Source organism: Crocodylus siamensis, chromosome 5 (assembly GCF_052110815.1).
Source record: "Crocodylus siamensis isolate JL-2025a chromosome 5, ASM5211081v1, whole genome shotgun sequence".
NCBI lineage: Eukaryota > Metazoa > Chordata > Crocodylia > Crocodylidae > Crocodylus > Crocodylus siamensis.
This window is the reverse complement of record NC_143399.1, coordinates 175,747,729-175,769,410: the sequence shown is the minus strand read 5'-3', so window position 1 is coordinate 175,769,410 and position 21,682 is coordinate 175,747,729. Positions and strand designations below refer to the sequence as shown.

The window sequence follows — 21,682 nt, the reverse complement described above, 5'->3', positions numbered from 1 at the left end:
AAGGGCCAGTTGACTTGAGGGTATCCAGCCTCTCAAGGTGTTCCTTCACGGGGTCAGCATTGATGGAGGGCAGGGAATCTCCCTCAGCTGGACCTCCCTGTCCCATAGCAGGCATGGGCATCCCATGGGACTGATGAAAGACCGATACAAAGTACCTATCTTTTTACAAGAACACTATAGAATCTACTATTGCCACTGAATTATATTTTCTAGACATTAAACATGCTAACAGGTGCTCATTTCACTATAGAAGCACAAAACTGCAAGAGCTTTACTCCAAACAAGTGTGTACCTGATATGGCATCTTTAAATTTCCCACCCAGCAGTTATGTAATCTGTGCTACCATGTTCATTGGAAGTGTCTTGCACCCTTCTTCCATTCTAAAGCTTCATATAACTTAGAAAATAACATGCCTATACTATATATAACTTTCTGAATACTAAATAAATACTTAGTAGTGTCTCATCTGGATGCACCCACTGAGTATGCAAAAAACATTAGCCCATCTTTATAGATACGCTGGTTCCACCTGTGTGGCCACTTTCACATGCTTCACAGGAAGGTGGAAACATTGTCAAAAGCCAAACTATACATTGGAAGGAAAAATTCCTTTGTGACCAGCAGACTAAAACCCCTCACAGCCAAGCTCCAAAGAAACTGGGTTGAGGCATGTCTTTTAGAATAGTATCCAATCATGCCGTAAAGACTCCAAGCCATGATAAGTTCATTGCCTTCCAGGTAATCCAGTCAATGTTTAATTACCCTCACTTCTAGAAAATTCCATCTTCTCCGAGTCTTGGAATAGAGGATCAATACACACACACACATCCAAATTTCACTCGCACAATATTTACCCACAAGTAGTCATATACATATATGTGCACAAAATGAGTAGTTAATGGGATGTGTATAGAAATGGGTTTACATTTATATATATATTCAATGTATATATTCTTTGTATTAGATTCCAAAACTTCTTGTTCAGATAGTTTCTATTATAACTCTAGACACATTTTCTTCTTTGAATGTCTCAAAATTCTTGGCTTCTATATCATTTTGCAGTGAGTTACGTAATCTCACCATGAATTAAACTAACATGATTTCTTTTAATCATCTTTTATCATAAATAAGATTACTCACTATCTTTAGGTTTCATTCAATAATCCCCTGCTCTTTTTTTTTTATAATACAAGGAAAATAAAAGTTCCTGATTCACATTCTTGATACTATTTCTGGTTTAGCCATTATTTTTATCCCTTTTAATTCATCTCCTGGGAGATTAATACATCCTGGAGATTTATGTGCACAATTCCCTTTGCCTTTACAGAATAAACCACTCCATTTTTTTCAATCTCTGTTCATATACAAGCTCTTTCTAAAATCTGTACTCATCTCTGAACCATCTCAAATTCTTCAATAGCAGTTCAGATAGGGCATCTAGTACTAAACTGTAATCCAGATGATGACAAACCAGTGTTTTATGTATTGTCATTATACATTTCTAGGTAATACTATCACCCATTCCTTAGGCATTCCAATTTTTTTTGACTGAAGCTGCACTCTGAACTATCTATAATGAAGCCAAGACATCCTGGGGGTAATGCAGGCAACAATGCTACTATGAATTGCAGTTCAAATTGCCTCCAGTACATACCATAGAATGACAAGACCTGCCTCCTACCCCTAAAATAATAAATTGCCTAGCAATGTTTTTTTATAATCTGGAGCTATTGGGAAAGAACTATTGTAACAAAGAAGCAAGTTAAAATAATTTTCCCTTCTACTGAAACTTCACTGATGTTACCCAACACAGTTTATAAAACTAAGTCTCATGATGAGAGAAAGTTATATATAGTGTAGGCATACCATTTTCTAAGTTATATGAAGCTTTAGAATGGAAGAGGGGCTAAAGGGCCTGAACCTGTTCAGCCTCCACAAGAGAAGGCTTAGAGGGGATCTGGTGGCCGTTTACAAATTCACCAGGGGGGACCAGCGGGAATTGGGAGAGGCTCTGTTCCCCCAGGCACCACCTGGAGTTACGAGGAATAATGGCCACAAATTATTAGAGAGAAAGTTCAGACTGGACATCAGAAGACATTACTTTACAGTTAAGGCTGCCAGGCTCTGGAATGGGCTCCCAAGTGAGGTGGTACTTTCTCCTTCCTTGGTTTTCAAGAGGAGGCTGAACAGATATTTGGCTGGGGTGATATGACCCCAGCACCTGTTCCTGCCTGGGGCAGGGGGTTGGACCTGATGATCTGGTTAGGTCCCTTCTGACCCCAAGTACTATGATACTAGGGGAGCAAGGCACCCCTATTTATTTAGTACTCATATAATTGAGTACTAAATAAATGTGCAGTAACTGGAGTTACTGCGCAATAGCACCAGTGAATGCCTTTTTAGTGATGCTACTGCACAGTAGTCTAATAATACTATGCAGTAGCATATTGGTGCTGTGATCCATTCCTATGCAGTATCGTTCAGCTACTGCATAGTTTGCATCTCGTGTAGATGCACCCAGCAATCACTAGATATGGGAAGGCAGGACAGGGTAGCACCTTAGGATGCTGTTAGATGTCACAATTTGTACATGCTAAAACTATGAAATGTTTCATAGTTTCTAGGGTCGGAAGGGACCTGAGCAGATCATCTAGTCTGACCCTCTGCCATGGCAGGAAAGAGTACTGGGGTCAAATGACCCCAGCAAGATGTTCATCTAACCTCCTCTTAAAAACCCCCAGGGTAGGAGCCTGCATCACTTCTCTTGGAAGTTGGTTTCAGACCCTAGCCGCCCTGACTGTGAAGTAGCGCCTCCTGACATCTAACCTAAACCTACCCTCTGCCAGCTTGTGACCGTTATTCCTGGTCACTCCTGGCAGTGCTCAGGGGAACAGGAACTCCCCCAATGCCTGCTGATCCCCCCTGACTAGTTTATAACAGGCCACAAGATCCCCCTTCAGCCTTCTCTTTTGGAGACTGAACAGGTTCGGGTCCCGTAGCCTCTCCTCATAGGGCCTGCCCTGCTGCCCCCTGATCATGCGAGTGGCCCTCCTCTGGACCCTCTCCATGCTGTCCACATCCCTCTTGAAGTGCGGCGCCCAGAACTGGATGCAGTACTCCAACTGTGGCCTGACCAGTGCCTCATAGAGGGGGAGGATCACCTCTTTGGACCTGCTCGAGATGCATCTGTGGATGCCTGACAAGGTGCGGTTGGCTTTTCTGACTGCATCTCCACACTGCCAGCCCATGTTCATCTTGGAGTCAGTTATGACTCCAAGATCCTTTTCCGCCTCCATGCTGACAAGAGGGGAGTTCCCCAACCTGTAGGGGTTGTGCCTCCCGAGGTGCATCACCTTGCACTTGTCTGTGTTGAATCCCATCCTATTCTCGTCTGCCCACCCTTTTAACCTGTCTAGGTCTGATTGTAGCCTTTGCTTCCTTCTAGTGTGCCCACATCCCCCCACATCTTAGTGTCATCAGCAAATTTGAACAGGGTGCTTTTTACCCCCTCGTCCAAATCACTGATGAAGATGTTGAACAGTGCGGGCCCGAGGACCAGCCCTGCAGAACCCCACTGCCCACGTCCTTCCAGATTGAGAAGGACCCATCCACTACCACCCTCTGGGTGCGGCCCTCCAGCCAGTTGGCGACCCATTTGGCTGTGTGGGTGTCTACACCACAGCCCCCCAGTTTTTTAATGAGAATGGGGTGAGAGACAGTGTCAAAAGCCTTCCGGAAGTCCAGGAAGACTATATCCACTGCTACCCCTGCATCTAATGATCTGGTGATCTGATCGTAAAAGGCCACCAGGTTGGTCTGACAGGACCTGCCACTGATGAACCCGTGTTGGTTGCCCCTAAGCATGCAGTCTCCTGCTGGCCCCTCCTGGATGTGTGCCAGCATAATTTTCTCAAACAGCTTGCCTAGGATCGAGGTAAGACTAACCGGCCTATAGTTTCCCGGGTCCTCCTTCCTCCCTTTTTTGAAGATGGGAACCACGTTGGCCCTCTTCCAGTCCTCCGGCACCACTCCTGAGCACCACGAGTGCTCATAAAGCCGTGCCAGGGTCTTGTAATGACCTCCGCCAATTCCTTTAGAACTGTAGGGTGGAGATCATCCGGGCTGGCTGACTTGAATACATCCAACCCCTCCAGAAGCTCCCTAACTAAATCCTCGCTAACCCTTGGCCCAGGTGTGCCTCCCCCGGGGCCCAAGAGGGGCCCAGCAGGGAGGTGGCTGTTCTGGTCCCTACTTAGGAAGATGGAGGCAAAGAAATCATTAAACATGTTAGCTTTGCCGTCTGGTGTGACGACCAAATTTCCCAATGTGTCCTGCAAGGGCCCCACATTACCCGGGACCTTCTTCTAATGTTATGCAGTATTAAAGTTAGAATGTGTTGCACATGTTACTATTGTTTCTGACCTGCACAGCTCTGCCTTGCTGCTAGATGGCTGGTGGGCAGGGGCATATCTAGCAGCTGCCAAGTCTGCCCTGTGGCTCCCTGGATCTCCTATGGCTGCCCAGTTCTCCCCTGCTCTCCATCCATCCAAGACAGTAGATTTTGGGAGGATAAATTGTCCAACTGGAGAGAAGCGGGGCTGAGAGGTACTCCCTGGGACGCTGAAGGACCAAAAATTGCTCATATTAGTCCTATGGAGCAAACTGAGGTTAGTGCAGGACAAATTGTGTAACACCAACCTGATATGGAGGCTAAGGCCAGCACTAGGTTGGCCCCAGCAGCCTTACCTGGGGTCCTGAGGGCTCCCAGGGTTTCCAGCAGTGGCAATCCAGCCTGCAGCAGTGGCTCCAGCCGGCCAGGCTCTGGTTTTGAGTGACATGTGCTGCCCCTGCATGCACTGCTCCCCTTTTTTTTGTGCGGGTTTCTTTTTTACCCCTGAATACATGCAGTATGTGGCACAGGGGAGCATGTCCACATTCTCACCCTGGAACTTCAGATACTCCCAAACCCATTGGCAGGCTTCCTGCATGCAGGCCCAAGCCCGGAGGTCTTGGGATTCGGATGCCCTCAGAAACTACAGCCAAGTGTCCTCCATCCCAGACTGCTGCCACTGCCAGGCGGCTGGTTTTAAATTCTGGGTGAAGCGGGCATCAAATTGTGCCGGTACTTGCCTCCACCCCCCGTGCATCTCCTGCTCACCAGTGGCGCACTGTTGTCTTTGTAGGGGCTGAGAGACTGTGTGGGACTAAGGCCCTTGGTTTCTCATAGAGCCTGGGCTGATGCCTGGTGGCCTGGGGAAGGCTCCTCCGAAGGAGGCTGAAAGCTGATTTCAGTGCCAATACGGGAGGAGCTGTCCGTGTGCGGGAGCCCCAGACCGCGAGCGCCGGGCGCGGGGGTGTCCTGTGGCTGGGGCGGGGGCGGAGCAGGTGGCCGGGGCCGCCGGCCGAAGCCCGGCTCCAGCTGTCAGCGCCGCCTCAGCCCCGGGCCCGCGCCCCTCCTCCCGCTCCCTGCGTGCCGCGCCCGCCCGCCGCGCCGCCGGCTCGGGGAAGCTATGGCGGCCAGCGAGGAGGACGGAGGCGGCAGCGGCTCGCCGGAGGAGAGGGAGAACGGCAAGAAGCGGAGCCTGGGCGCCCTGGCCACGGCCTGGCTCGCCTTCTACAACATCGCCATGACGGCGGGGTGAGCGGGGCGCCCCGCGCGCGGCCTCCCCCGCACCAGGGGGCCTCGCCTGCCCGCCATGCCCTAATACGGTGCAGCGGCCGGGCGGCAAGGCGCGGCCGGCGGGAGGTTAAGTATAGCCCGGGCCGGGAATGCGGGGCAGGGGCGCTCCTCCGCCCGCTGCGCCACGGGCATGGGGGGCCCCGCGCCGCGCCGCCCCGCACGTGCAAAGCTGCTGTGCGGTTTTTGTTTTTTTTTTAAGGGAAAGAGATGATGCCACTCGAGCAGACCTGATAGCAGGGGTCGGCAGCCTGCAGCCCACATACACGCGAGGCCGGGTGCCGAGCACGTCGCAGCCCGGGGTCTGAGCAGCTGCAGACGGGGTGCAGAACCGGCTCCGGGGCAGCGACTGCGCGCACACCTCGGGCCGGCCATCCCCGGGCCTGCGGGCCCCTCGCGGCTCCCCGCCGTCTGCCTCCGGCCCGCCAGCCTCCGCGTGGGTCAAGGTTGGGGAGTTTTTGGCACTGGCCAAAAACACTGCCGACCCCTGCCCTATAGATAGGCTTGATGCAGAGAAATGTGGGGGACTTGCTTTTGGTATGCAGAAAGTCAGACCTGGGTGATGGTTATTTCTCTCCTTAATAAGGCTAGAACTAGATAAGGCTCTGAACCACTTCCCTAACTGTTCAAGTCAGTGTGCGCAGCTTTGGATCCTCACTTGCACAGCAGCATCTGATTTACTGTGTTGACTTGCTATAATCTTTGCTGCCTGGCAATGTATGGGCCCTGCCACATGAAATGAAAGCTGGCTCGAAACTGGCTATCAAGTTGTTCCACCTTTTCAAGCACTAACTTTATAGTTGGTTTGTTCTTTTTGTGTAGCTGGATGGACATTTTTGTCACATGGTAATTACTTTCCATGGGCGACTGGTCTAAATTTGTTGCACAATTCACTGGTTCATTGCCTGATAATTACTTTGCATGTGGGGGTCAGCCTACATTTATGGTGCAGTTTAATGATGAATTGCATAATGTAGATAACGTGACAGGGCCTGTATGTTTGATAACTGAATTCCTCAGCCCTTGCTTTGTTGTGGATTTACTCCTAGGTGCTGGGCTCCAGCCGTAAATATTGAAGGGTCCTTAAACCATTTTAATTCTGTCACATGCTGAGTTCTCTCTGTCTCTCTTCAAAGTAGAAAGTAGTTGAGGATAACTAAGGACCTTCTTCCACCTTGCGCTAAAAGCCACACAAACGTTCACCGGCTTAGTGTTGTTCTGCTTAGTGGAGCAGCCGTAGGTTAACGTGAAAAACCATCTCTGACTATCCTTCACCTGCACAACTGTGACTTGTCAATAGGTTCGGTGGGCAGGGGCAGGAGCTGGGGGCAAGACCAGCTCACTGCTTCTGCCAGGCAGAGAGCACAGTACCCCTTTAGCACCTGGCTGCTGCAGCGTCTCCCAGAGCTGCACACACCAGCTCTGCTCCCACTGGTCAGAGCAAGTCCCTTTGAGCAGTGGCAGGAGGGGCTGTTGTTGTCCCCCCCCAGCTGCTTATATTGGCTTGCTCTGCCTGGCAGGAACAGTGAGCCAGTTCAAGCAATGGCTAGCTGCTGCTGTTGCCTGGACTGGCTTGCCTCTGCCTGGCAGGAGCCGAGTTGGTTTGCATGGTGGCAGGAACACTGTAGCCATCAGGTGCTTTGGGGCTGCTATGCTCGTTCTGCCCAATGTGCCTGGGATGCCAGGTGCTGTGCCTACCCCACTGTGCCCCAGTATCCCTGCTTGTCCTGACTCAGAAGGGGCTGCTGAGATGCTGGAGGACTTCAATTTGGGCAGAATAGCTGTGAAGAGTGACCGCACACTGTAATGGAACAGGAGCAAAATTAGGTAGATTAAAGATAAATTTGCCCTGGAGTGGTGTAATTGTTAAACTGAATAATATGTTCCTTAAACCACTTAGAAGGTGTTAATGTGCAGCCAATCCAGGCGTTAAGGGCTCCAGAAGCTGCCTAAAATTACTACGTAACAAGTCCCTAATACTTACAGAATTGGGCTCCTTTAATTCTCCTGTATAGAGGGAAAATGAAGAGAAAAGAAATTATTTTGCAGTCTTTTCTAACAGATACAGGATAAAAAGAAAGATAAAATGAAATACACATACAACATACACATAAGGCCGGTATGGCCAAATGTGTTCAGTTGACAGGGCGGTACCTTGTGATAATTAAATTATAGACACTCTGGTTTATCAATAATCATACTAACCCTTTTTTATACAGGGTTACATTTTATCTTTCCTGCTTGTAAAAAAGCATTGGAGGAACATTCAGAGTAAAAAATGACAATTACATACCCAATTCCTACTGATTAAGTCCCATCTGAAAATCTTTTCCATGGCCATTTATCACATAGACTGTTTTCCTTTATATACTGATTAATTGTCTGATATTTAGTGAAAACAGACTGATTACTATATGCTGTACAAGAGACCACCTGCACTGAAGGTCAAATTATTGATCTATGGAAATGCTTTTTTATGTAATATGTTTAAGCAGAATAACTTGTTTAGTTCAGATCTAACATGATTTGCTTCTGTGAAGGTTTTGCTGTCACCAGCCATGCTGTCGTCCTCCTGCAAATCCTTTGCAACCTTTCTCTTATTACACAGCCTGCTATACAGTAAAAAACAATTTAGAGTCTGAGACAACCTAACCCTGAAGAAGTCGTGTATTGATGAAGTTCAAGTACTTCACTGATTTCAAATTGGCAGGAGTCCACTTCAAACTTTGCACTCTAAAAAAAATGCACTCTGATTTTACACTACCCATTTCAAAACCCAAATTATATCAGTAGATGTTTTAAAGTGGCAATTTGTATTTATTTCTCAGAAAGGAATTGACATTCACTTTTTTACTCCATCGTTTTGAAATCTTGGCACTTAGGCTACATAGGGCTCACAGATACAGAATAAATAGAAAGGCAGAGACTCCACATCCCCAATGCATAACAGAAGGACAGCTTGGGGTGGGCAGCAGGAGGCCACTGAATCCAAACTAATCACTCAAACTCTATGCAAAGTACCCTACTCCAGGTATATCAGAAACTCAGCCACTATCCTAAGGTGGAACCATCAAGAGACTACAGAGCTGCTACAGCCCCAGAAATTACATGATTGCCATGACTCCGTGTAGGTTACCAGGATTAGAGAATTCTCACTGAGATGTGATTCAGAAGAGGAAATAGGAAATTAAAAATACTGAATTGTTTATATGGTTGGTTGTACATTTTTTTCTAATTGTTCTTTGTGTTTATTGGAAGGAGTGCTCATAATGGAATGCCAATTTTAAATGTTAAATCTATGAAGGCTAGGCAATTAAAAATCAGTAGTCTCAATCTGTCATTGGGATTCTACATTCAGTCATTTTGAAAAACTTGACCCGAGGATCTAACACACTGATTTTGCAAATAGCACTATATGCACAATCCCATTGTAAAGGACCTACTTTCACAAAGTTTCTGGCAGGAGTGAGGTGCAACCTTCAAAATGTAGATCATAGTGTTTATCTTTCAGAACGTTTGAAGAAATCAGTACTTATTTTCAATCATTGTTTCCAGTTTCATGTAATGAGAGACCCCAAAATGATAGAAGTAAGAAAAAAAATTAGAAATTTAAAATTATTTTTGAAGAAGTGCGCATGTATCATTTTCTCTCTCTTTTACTAGGTGGTTGGTATTGGCTATTGCCATGGCACGGTTTTATATGCAGAAAGGAACACACAAAGGCTTATATAGAAGCATTCAAAAGACACTTAAATTTTTCCAGACATTTGCTTTACTTGAGGTAAATTTTTAAATGCTACTGCTTGCTTGACCTGATTTTACTGTAGGAAAAAATACCATTAACCTGCATTTAAAACTGAAAAGTTGGATCAGAATTTCCAGTTTTTTTAACCTTATTTTAAGGATTTTTTGGCAAAAGTGAATTGATACATATTTTCTACTTTATAGGTTAGTAAAGTATTTGCCTAGGATACTATTTCTTATGTTTGTTTAAAAAATGCACAAGACTTTCTTGTTTTTCATGTGATAATATTTTGTATTTCTAATAATTCTACTTGAACCCCCTCAAAACTAGTGAAAGGTGTAAGAACATAAGAAGTGCAATACTGGGTCAGCCCATAAAGTGCCAGGACCACCTGGTCAACCTCCTCTTGGCACTAGCCAAGCTAGTGGTCTGTCTCACCAGGAAGGAGGCTCTGGATAGGAGGATACCCAACGACTGCAGGGACACTTTTCTGTCCCTTGGCTGTTCACGTCTTTATACAGGGTTTCACTGGGCAGTGTCCACTGGCTCCTTGGACTCATTTGAGGGCCAGTGGGCACTCTCTGGTATATATTTTCTAATTATAAAGGCATTCTATTTGCAAGACAGAAAAATTGTAAGTGAATCTGTTTTATATATATGGCTGATGGAACAATCTTTTAAAATTAATAAAGAGATTTATTTATCCAAAACGGTTTGGCCCAAATTCCACTTCATCTTTAGATGATAAGTGGCATTTACAGAGCTAACTTAGCTGCATAGGTGGCATTTTAAACTACTTATATAGAGTTTAGATCTTCTTCCAGCCTGAAAAGGCATTGGACTGTACAAGTCCTAAAGAGAAGAGGAGTAGGAGCCTCCCACCTTTCAATCTGCTGGTTAAGGCATTTGCCTTGGCATTGCTCAGACGTGGCATAGGTCACTCTCTAGCCCTTCTCTTCAATTTGGCCCATTGGGCAGCTATGAGTGGAAGATACATGAAGCTAGAAGCACAGCAACACAGAGGGAGTATGGCTCAGTGAAATGACAATGGGCCTGGAAGAGTAGGGCCCTGGATTCTGGTGGCTGCTCTCGCCCTAGACAGTGTTTCGGCATTTTGCATTTAATGGTCATTGGATAAAACGGATAAATGGCAGTGGGCTAGTTCTTGCTCTGCTGTAGTGTGTAACAGTAGGAGCCATTGGATTTGGATCTCTCATAAATTCTGACCAGGATAAGATATTGTGTGTGAAACTGAGGAGTAATTCTGCTGAAATTGAAGAATAAACTGTAAGTATATGAAAAGGAGCCTTGTTATATGAAAGTGCATTTATTATATGAAAGTACAACAAATAAGTTACTCCTGATTTAGTTTTAACACAAATCAAAGGCTTGATTGTATGAGAAGCGAATACAAAAATTCAGGGAACTTAGCTCTTCTTAGGAATGAGCCCTAAGGTATTAACTTTAACCAAGCTTAGATTTATGTTAACAACAGTGATGCCTGTATTTGCAAATAGTAAACTAGTCTTGGATCAGGAATTTTTAACATGTACTTATTTTTATTTGCAGGTAGTCCACTGTGCAGTTGGTGAGTCTTTTGTTTTATTATCTCACATGACTGCTGGAAACAGTGAATTATGGGACAGAGATGACATATTTCTCTTTTTAAGGAATAGTTCGCACCTCTGTGCTTGTGACTGGGGTCCAAGTGAGTTCAAGAATCTTCATGGTGTGGTTTATTACACATAGCATAAAACAGGTATGTTTATCAGTGAACTGTTTTTTTTTCTCTTTACAGGAAAGGCTTCTTTATACATACAGTGCTTGTTTTAGTGGGAGGAATTATTTCACAAGTAATAAGGTCTGGTAAGTTCTTCTAGCAGGCAGCTGTCATGCATTTCTGAATTGTTAGGATGGAGCCTATGGTTTGTATATAATTTTCCTTATACACAGGGAACTGGGGCTTGAAAATAGTTGTGCCTCTCCAGAGGCATTTGAGTTGGATTGGATTGGTGCCAGATTTGGTCCGTCTGTCAAACACGATCAAAGACTAGAGCTCTTCTGTTCATCACCAAATGTACCATTCTGTCATCCATTCCACTTTGAAGAGGAAATTAAAATTAGCATATGTTGAATGGACTGAGTGGAAATGATTAGCATATGTTGAATGGACTGAATGTATCTACAGTTTATATAAATCCCTTCTCAAGACTATTGCATTAATACAATATTAAAATTATATATACATTGTACACAGTATGCTACTGAGACTTAAAAAAAATAGAAAAAATATGATTTCTCCACTGGGCCCTACAGGTTATATTTATTTGTTTGACTTTAGGTGATAGCATAGGTCCCATTGGTTTGTTAGCTACAGGAGAAATGAGTTGAGGATTTACAAACAGTATATTAGGACTTACAGTCTAGTTTCTCTGAGTTGTGTTTTTTTTGCAGGGCTTGAAATTCCTATGTTCTAAATGTAAGTATTGAGTAACGAATCCCCAGATGTGGGTCTGTGCTCCTATGTGTGTGACTCGAGTCAGAACTTTCCTAGCTCAAAGTCCTGAGCCATTAAACTGTCTCACCAGCAGGTGGCACATGCCTGTCTGCTGCAGAGGTGTACTAGCCAGTAACTGCCTCAGTTTCCTAAGTGTTTTACTTCTAGAACAAAAAAGAAAAACAAATGTCCTAATCCCCAACAGTTAGTAGTTCACTGTTTACACTGAGTATATCCAAGTAGGGCACATCTCTGTTTCTTGTCATTCATTCTGCTTTTATTTGAAATTTATTAAACTTTAAGAGTATCCATTCAGTTCTCTTTTTCTCTCATTTCCAGTAAGTCAAACTGTGTCCAAGGAAATCATATCTTAATGTTTGTCTGAGTGCATTTCTCACTGTTTTTTCTTAGCCTGCTTTAATGTTCAGGGTCATGTTGAGGTGACTAGAGACATATCAGTGATGATAACCAGCTTCAGGCCTTAGTACTTGACTGGCAGATTTGTAAGGCAACCACATGGAATTCTCTACATACCCAATTCAAAGCATTTTCACTTGGATTTAGTTTTGTAACATGAATCCAGATATGGGCTATCAGAGCAGGCCTATCTATCTGCTTCAGGTTGAAAGCAATTTAATTCTTTTCTTCTCCTCCATTCTGTATATATTCAATGTCTTTGTACTTTGGTTTGTTGTTTTTTCACTTTTGTGGCTGTTGTGAGATGTAACATAATCGTCTCATTTACAAAAAAAAAATCTTTTTTCAGTCTTGCACATTTAGGGCCTGATTTTCTGAGATGATGAACATTTGCATCTCTCCTTGACTTCAGACAGAGTTACAAGCAGAGCTGTCCCTTGCGGGGAAGAGGAGGGACAAATCAGGGCGACCACCCCAGGCCCCACATTTTGTGGGGCCCTGTGGACAATGACGTACAGGCCCTGAGGGTGCCACCCATCTGCCCAGCCTCTTGCCACCCCCTCTCACTCTGCGCTCCAGCCACTCGTCACCCCCACGTCCCCTGCACACGCTGATATGCCCTGGGCCCTGCACACCCATAGTCGGCTCTGGTTATGAGTGTTCAACATCTTTGAAAAGCTATAAACCTTTGTCACCTTCTTGCAATTTGTTGTAAACAATGTTTCCCTTTTCTGTGTTTTTAACAACATTTGTGTTACTTTATTTTATTTCACAGACATCCCTGGAGCTTTTCAGCCTTCAGGCATGGAAGTCTATTACAAAATTCCTTCCCCTTTAAAGAAAGGAAAATTACTTGCGTGTAATTCTTCTTCTCAGAAGGTAGTATTTATAATAGATCCCCCTCCACCTTCTTTAAAGAGTTGGGGACTTTTTTGTTTGTTTTAATTAAAATGAAAAGGCTCTAATGTTCTAGAGCAGCAGGTAGATACACTACCTACTGATGAGGCAGTTTAATGACTCAGAATTTTAATCTATAACACTGCAAATCAGTAGATACAGCTACAGCTCCTGTTCTTCCCACTACTTCTCAGCCTTTGATCCAACTTCTAGTTGCCTTATCATTTTGTCGCTACCAGAAAGCAACAAGGAGATCACCCTGATCTCCTCCTTCAAGGTTTCACTTTGTTACCTAGGAATTCCATGAAACAAAATGGAATTGTCTAGTATATGAGAAAGATTTGCATGAAAGAAGGAAGAGAAAGCCACAACAGACTACGGCCTAGGCAAAAATAAGAGGCCAGGCAAGAAGCCAGTGGGTATTGAGATGTAAAGCCAGACTAGTCCAATTTTAAAAATGGAAAGAAAACATTGTATATCATTTTTTGAGAATAAATGCAAACAAATAGACCAATAATAATAATAATAATAAAAAGGAGAGGGAGAAAAAATTGAAGGGGCAGATGTAGGATAAGGAAAAGAAAGCATGCACTAGATAAATGGAAATATTTTGATATATTTAAAATTGTTGAAGTCACCCTTTACATATTATCTAGTTTCCAGGATGTTGGTGAATATAATTTAAAATTTAGTTTGGTGATGATTTTAAAATAATTTTACACTAGTTTTCTTCTCTTTAAAATGTAAATTATATTCCAGATGTCTTAAGCAAAAGTCTATTACAAATTGCATAGAAAAGAAATCTAAAGGTGAAGAAAATGTTGGTTCTTTATACTTCTGCAGATCCAGAATGAGGAGAGCGTTATTCTTTTTCTGGTCGTTTGGACTGTGACAGAGATTACTCGATATTCCTTCTACACATTCAGCCTGCTCAACCATTTGCCATACTTCATTAAATGGGCCAGGTGGAGATGTCTTGCAGTTTAGTTCCTCATAGTTCTGTGCATGTTAATTTCATGCATGCTGAGCTAACACACAGGAGAACAGATTTGTGAGCTTTGGCTATGTCCGTAGAATGTTGTTGGTTGCTTTACATATTTAGGAATATTGTGATTTGGTTTAAAATGTAAAAGAGTTTTTTTCTTCAGATGGTTGAATGTGATTTGTGCTTTGATTTTTATGTTTTATGGTTCAGTAACTATTTCCATTTACTCTGACCTCTTTTCCTGTGCGTTTGGGATCATTTTTTATTTTAATTAAGTTTAAGTTGCATTTTGAATACAACAGTAAATGATCTTTAAAAATCATAGAAAACAAATATGTCATTTAAGTCTATTTAGTAATGAAGAAAATCCTATTGTTGCCTTTAGTAGCCCAAGTCATGGAGGTTCATCCATGTGTACTGTGAGTGTTGGCTACAATCCGAGTACTTGCTGTACATAAAATTAAGCATGTGCATGAGACTTTGCAGGACTGGGACCTATTGAATTACAGGATGTTATGGGCTCTCAGCACTATGTTATTACCCTTACTCTTTAATCAAATTATAATTTTATTGGAGATTTGCAGAAGCCTTAATTGACAATTTGATTAATTTAGTCAAAATTAGAATGCGTTCTTTACAGAACAGGCATAGCGTGAGATGATAAAACTTGAGATGCATTGCTATATCCAAAGTAGATTACTTAAGTTGGGCATTCATCATGAAACGTAATTAGATTAATTGCATAGTTATTGTTTGAAAGATACAGTCAAAACAGACTCATATTGTGAAGGCAGATTATTTTGCATTCATTTGTTCAAAAGGGTGTTTTGTTTATTTTGCTCTATTTTTGTTTTGTAGACAACACAGTTCTGATGCTTCTAATGCACTTCTTTGATGTGGCTGATATTTATGTCCATTATAATACATTATCTTTCTGCTCATACCGTATGTGGTAGGTTTTGGCATGTTTAAACACTAAATGGTGAACTTAAAAAATAATCAGTTAAAGATCTTCTATCATTAACTGAATATTTATTAAAGCTAAAATATAGAAACATATGAAAAACATCAAACTATCAGAAACTCTTAGTAGTACCAACCTAAGACATCTTAAATGGGAGGAAAAAAACCTACAGGTTATAAGGCAGTAGGAAAATGAGTCATTCTGACCACAGCACTCTATCTATGAGTGAAATATACTGCACTATAACATATTTGAAAATTTGCTCTTTTGCACTTATTTCTCCAAGACCTGACATTGGGATTTGTGAGCACAAATTCTCTGCCTTATGTGGAGCTGAACCTTAGTTTGCCATTGGTGAACTTGTTCCTTTTTTTCCTTTTCAATCCATATACATATCTACTAACATACACACACACACCATAATAAAGTGTCAATGCTTTGGGATCACTAACTTTCTTTTTTATTACAAACACTTTGTCCATATTAGATCTACCTAAGCTTTAGTTCAAAACTCCTTATGGTGAGTTTGTTTCTATTTTACATACAGACAAGCTCTGTGTTGGTTTCTAACTTAATCTGTTCCAGCTGACCTATGAGCTCCTCAAGTCCAGAGGTTCCTAAGAGGGTTTCAGGTTCAGTTGCTGCCATTTTATAACTCCTCTGTTTTGGTCATGGAATGCACATTCTCCATTTCTTCAGACCTTGTGAAGCATGTTGCATTGCTTTATGCAGGGTAAACTTAAGAAACCAGTACTTTATGAATGATTGCACCTTATCTTGCATGGTAACTCTTCAAAATACTGCGGATTCAGTTTTTCTTTTCTAATATGTATGTGCTAAATGTTATTTAATGTAGTTACTAACTTTAACAGGATGCCTTTATTTTATTATTTATTTATGAATTGATTTCCCAAATGGAATGTTTGCACTCAGATATTTTTTCATTTATGTTAATGGTAGATACAGTACTTGTTTACATTCCCCATATGGCAAAGGAAGGAACAAGCTGCTGAGGTTTTTAAAGATTTCCTTAACTTCAGTGTATCTGTAACAGGAATAGGACATGCATGGGTTGTGGCAAAGATATGTATTCATACTTACTGTTAATCCAAGCCTGCTCTCAGACTAGATAACAGCAAAAAGAGCAGGCTGCAAAAATCAATCAAAAGATTATTAGACCTTACAAATCTGTTCTACAATTTTGAATGTTCAACCTTAACATTAGAATAACTTCAGGACATTTGACAGTTTTCTAGACTAAAGGTGAGGGTTATATTGTTGTAGTGCTGCTCGGATCAAGTAAACTTGTGCTGATTTGTACCAGCTGAATATCTGCCTGGCACATGTTTTTTTGGTGCAGGAAACTACTCTTGTTCAGTGCTGTGCCACTAATATTTGCAAGAAGAAATTTTAATCTTCCAGTACTTCTTGCAAGAATTCTTTTTTTTTTTCCTGTAGATACAATTTTTTTATCATCTTGTATCCTGTTGGAGTTGCTGGTGAACTGCTAACTATTTATGCTGCACTACCATTTGTGAAGAAAACAGGCATGTTTTCACTGAGACTTCCCAACAAGTATAATGTCTCTTTTGACTACTACTACTTCCTTATTATTATCATGCTCTCCTATATACCATGTAAGTATTATGCAATAATATTGTTAACTCAGTAGTGAATTTTAGGCAGAGACCAGATGAAATTTTCTGTACTAGTGTCTGCCTCAGGCTGAACAGATTTGGAAACTTTTAATGAAAATTGTATAATTTTTTCCCAACAAAGTTAAGGAAAAACGTATTTTTGCCCACATAATAAAAACAATCCGATCACCTGAGGGTACACAGACCAGTCCTAGGGGGTACGTGCAGGCAGGTGAGGACGGAGCGCTGCCGCCTCCCAGGAGCAGGACTGGGACGAGGTGAGGGCAGCAGCGCCCTTCTGCAGTGTGGGAAGCTTGCATGCAGTGTCCGCCACCTCCACACACCAGCCCAGTGAACTTCCCTGCCCTGCCCCAGCCCTGCTTCTGGGAGGTGGTGGTTCTCCGTTCCTGCCTGCCCATGCACCATCTCCACCTCCCTGCTTTGTGTCTGGTTATGTGCTACCCGCTCCCCCCTGGCTCAGTGTCTGGCTGCCAGGAAAACTAAAAAAGGTTGAAAACCCCTGTTTTAGAGTGAAGACTTGAAAGTTGACCTTAGTTTGTAGCAGGCAAATTGGTTAAAATCAAAATTAAAAGCAGAATAACTAAATACTTAGAGGATCATGATGTAACAGAATTGTACTAAGGAATTTGGCAAAGGCAAATTGGCTCACTAATCCTGGGCTCCTTTGAATGTGTTGGGAAAATTTGTTGTTAAAGGAGAATTGACACAGTTTATGTAAGTTTCCAGAAGGCCTTTACCTCTCACCCTGTGAGTTCTTAACTTCTGTAGTAGCCTCTTGTGTAGGAATTTGGCAAATTCTCACAGGAAAAGTAGCTGAAAAGGCTGAGATTATTTATTTTAGAAATGGAATGAACAAAGGACAAGATAAACAGATATAAAAATGACTGTTATAGAAAAGATAAATAGAGAGCTTCTACTCTCCCTGTTTCACAATATAAGAACAAGGGGGCATTCAAAGAATTAAATGATAGCAAGCTCAAAATTGATAAAGAAAAATATTCCTTTCCACAACATGCAATTAAACTGTGGGGCTGACTTCCATAGGAAGTTAATGAGGCCAAGAAATTAACAAGATTCAAAAATAGATTGCATAAATTAGATATTTGTAGAGAATAATTAGAGGTATTGTAATAGATTATAACAACAAATGTGGAAAGGATTAAGCCTCATCCTTTAGAGTTCAAGACAGTCTTTAACTATTAAAGGTGAGGATCAGACTGTAGGCAGGGCACAGATTATCTCACATCTGACCACTGAAGGGCTCTTGAACCTTCTTCTGAATGTAATTCATACGAGCCACTATCAGAGAGAACTTGGGTCTGATCCAGGATGCTGATTGCTATGTTCCTACATGCTGCAGTTTTTCTTAGTGACTAGTCTGCAGAGGATAAGAGGCTATTACTGCTATCAATTGCACCATTAGCTCAAGTGACAGAAGTCTGGGCCTTGCCTCATGCTGACTCCTCATGTAGGGGTTAGTGTGATTCCAGGATGGGATTTCAGGCACAGGGGGGTCTGTTTACTTAAAAATGAAGAAACTGCAAAAATGAGTTGCATTAAAAAACATTATAGTCAGAAAATTGGTCCCTTTGATATATAATTTGTATAATGCAGTGGGTTGTTTTTTTCAAAAAGCCCTTGATAATAGGCTTATTAATCACTGATGTTTTTTAAAAATTTCCCCCATAGTCTTTAACTGCATGTTATTTTTCCCTCATGCCTTTGGGTGGACTGTCCTTAATGAATCAGGGTTGTGTAGTAAAGGAATCCGGCGTCTTTCAGGGCAAGTCTACAAGGATTTTTCCTGATCCCAGCTCTGCTGCAGATAAAATAAGCCCCACCCAGTTGTTCCAAGCCTCTTATGTCTGCAGCAGACCCAGGGTCATGAAAAAGGCCATATAAACGTGTCCTGAAACTTGCTTTAGTCTATTGCAAAAGTTGGAAAGTGGGTAGTAACTGAGACGGGGCACTTCAAGAAAAGGAAAGATTATCTTGAGCTTAAAGTACTTGGATGGTATCCTAGAGAATGGGATTTGTTTCCTGCCTTTGCCATAGAGTTCATATATGATGCCGGGCAGGTCACTAAACCTGGCTTTTTTGTAGATGTCATCTCATTTTCTTGGTGCTACCTGAGAAACCAACAGCTTGATATACAGAAATAAGGAACATTCATAACTGCAACTAAAGTGAAGAGTTGTCCATTGAACATAAAAAACCAGCCATGAAGGGTAGATCTATCTGGTCACACAGCTACTCTAAGGAGCACTATAATGAGACATAGCATGCCTACTCCACACATGCTACACCTTAGAATTGATGTAGTGTGTGGCTGTGTGCATATGTCAGTAAGATCTCCGTTTCAGGATTCCTTATTGGTGTGCAGAAAGTATTATGGGCAGCTACATTACATCCATTAAGGGTGTAGCACGCAGAGCTGGCAAACCAGGTGGTACCAGCACAGCCCTTTGATAGTAAAAGAAAAGACGCTCTGAAAAATTCATAGGCACTTACGTCACAGTTGGCCTTAATCTTTCTATGCTGAATTTCTTGGTTCCCTTTGGTAAAACAGGAATAGTAATATAAAATCAGTTTGCCTGACATGGATGTTGTGACGATTATTCATTAATGTTTGTGAAGTTCTCAGACTGCAGTGATAAATGCCGCAGAGAACCTCAAAGGGCTGTAAAAATGAGAGAGTACCGCAATCATTCCTGTAGGGCCAAAAGGGAATAATTTTGCATTTTGGTCTCAGCGCTGACCTATATAGGCCTTCCTTGGCCCAAATCCTGAAACACATGGAGCTCTCCACAGGGCCATACACGCTGCTGAAAAAATAATTCATTTCCACAAAGGATAGGGAGGTCCACATAGAGACACACATGCATCCTAACATATCTGTAGTTGGTGATAATTTGCCATAAGCAACCTGCTATTATGTGCTATACCTGGCTGTAGGGTTGTGTCCCATAAACTTCTCAGTGTAATTTTCTACAGTTAGAAATATATTTCTTTGTCATGTGATTTGTTATTTCCTCCCCACCTTCCTAATTTGTATTCTTTTCTTTTTTGATTTAGTGTTTCCACAACTGTACTTGCATATGTTGCGACAGAGAAGAAAGGTGCTTCATGGAGAAGTGATTATAGAAAAGGACGATTAAACCAACCTTTTTAACTACGGTGCTTTTTAAAGAATATCAAGGATTAAAAACAAAAAACTTCATGTGATCTTTTTGAGTCCACACTTTAAATCATGGAACAAGAATAAATAGCTGTGCACGAAATACCATGGATTGTATTATTTTGTAAAAATTAATATATCTTCAGACTGTGTGTTTCGTCCTTGGTTTCACCTTTTGTATCGTTTCGTCTCTTCATGTCTTCAGACAAACTATTTTCTTCCTTATTTTTTATATAAGGACATTAATAAATAGTCAGCATATTGAATATTTGCTAAATTGCTTTCTATTAAGAAACTTTTTGTAGTCAGTTGGAATAAAAAAGGTTTGAGCTATATTGTTGAGAATTTTAGGAAACAGATCATTCATAAATCAGGTTTTGTTTTTTTCATAGGATAGATGGCTTGCATAGGATAGGTGAAATTGTATCCTTTATTATTTTAAAAATGAAAATGACCTCATTTTTGCCAATATTCACAAATGCTAATTTAGTGTATTGTAAGTCTTATGAGAAAACACTGCTAAAAGTAGTCAGTTTAAACCTAAACTGAGATATAATTACTAAGCATCTAATTCTGCCACCCTTTCTCACATTAGTACTTTTTTTTAACTATCCTGTAATAATTGCCAAACTGCTGTAGAGCATCAGTATGCATATTACAATCAGACCTTTCAGTAGGCCTGATCCTAAAGTTGGATTCTGCATGTGTGCAGTTGCCTTTGTTACCAAATTCAGTTGTGGAGCCAGGGCTGCAGTCTTTTAATATTAAGTTTTTATCTTTGAAGAATCATAGGATAATTTTAAAGCAGTCAACCATTTGGTGCCCATGCAAATATAGGGCTGCATACTTTTATTATGCAGTTGTCAAAGATAATTAAAAATAGTAGATGGTATTTATTGGGCAAAAAGGAAAATGATATGGAGGAGTAATATAGATGTACCTACATTTTGCCCATTAAAGGGCCTATATTGGGGGTTTTATTTGTATTTTGGTTTGTTCTGTTCTGTGAACTGAAACTGCTTATAAGTCTGTTCTGTATTCTAGGTTTAGAATAAAAAAAGGGAAGTAAATGTGGACCTACATACAAAAACTAGTGATGACAAAATCCTTTATTTATTTTGATTAATCAAATGGGATAAAAATAGAAGTTATCATTTTTTTAAAAATACTTGATGTGTAAATTACATTTTGAATCATCCCATTATGCAATTATAATTGCTCCTTCAATAAATTGTTACCTCTTCATAATATAATCAGTGAACAGTTTTGGATCTGGTCCTGTTTAACATCTTTAATAAGCTAAAAAAAGGTTTGAACAGCACATTAATGATGATCATGGATCGTATGAAAGGGGGTGAACACCATCATGGACATAAAGATAATACAAAAAAGTCTATATATGTTCAAAATGTGGTCAGAAGTTTAAAACAAGATTCAACGTGGAAGGTGTGTAGAGGGACTTGGGGAAAGCAAGTTGTTATAAATAAAGAAATTTAGATATTCAATAAGATGGAGAAATTTGGAAAGCAAAAATATTGGAAGAAGATTAAGCCGACAGCAAATTAGATGCTTATTCACAACTGATATGGCACCCAAAAAAAGACAAGTTCAAGGTTAGGTGTATTTGCAGAAGTGTCACATCTAACAACAGGGAACTGGGTGA

General features: G+C 41.6%; 1 protein-coding gene across 5 annotated transcripts; it reads left to right on the top strand.

Annotated features, from left to right (window-relative positions):
- Positions 1–5,194: 5,194 nt before the first annotated feature.
- On the top strand, positions 5,195–20,122 carry HACD1 (3-hydroxyacyl-CoA dehydratase 1). 5 transcript variants are annotated; one of them, XR_016442326.1, is made up of 9 exons: positions 5,195–5,639; positions 9,342–9,459; positions 10,993–11,011; positions 11,094–11,182; positions 11,878–11,902; positions 13,113–13,216; positions 14,078–14,199; positions 15,078–15,171; positions 16,642–16,782. XR_016442326.1 is itself a non-coding variant. In XM_090047229.1 (9 exons), the coding sequence occupies exons 1-9, from the start codon at positions 5,512–5,514 to the stop codon at positions 19,997–19,999; spliced, it is 861 nt and encodes a 286-aa protein (XP_089903355.1). In that variant the 5' UTR covers positions 5,297–5,511; the 3' UTR covers positions 20,000–20,122. The 5 variants fall into 5 exon arrangements, 4 of the variants coding, with proteins under 4 accessions (XP_089903355.1, XP_089903354.1, XP_089903357.1 ...); XM_090047229.1 differs by lacking the exon at positions 15,078–15,171 and adding an exon at positions 19,917–20,122 and having other exon boundaries at positions 5,297–5,639; positions 11,100–11,182; positions 16,642–16,820; XM_090047228.1 differs by lacking the exon at positions 15,078–15,171 and adding an exon at positions 19,917–20,122 and having other exon boundaries at positions 5,304–5,639; positions 16,642–16,820.
- Positions 20,123–21,682: the final 1,560 nt, after the last annotated feature.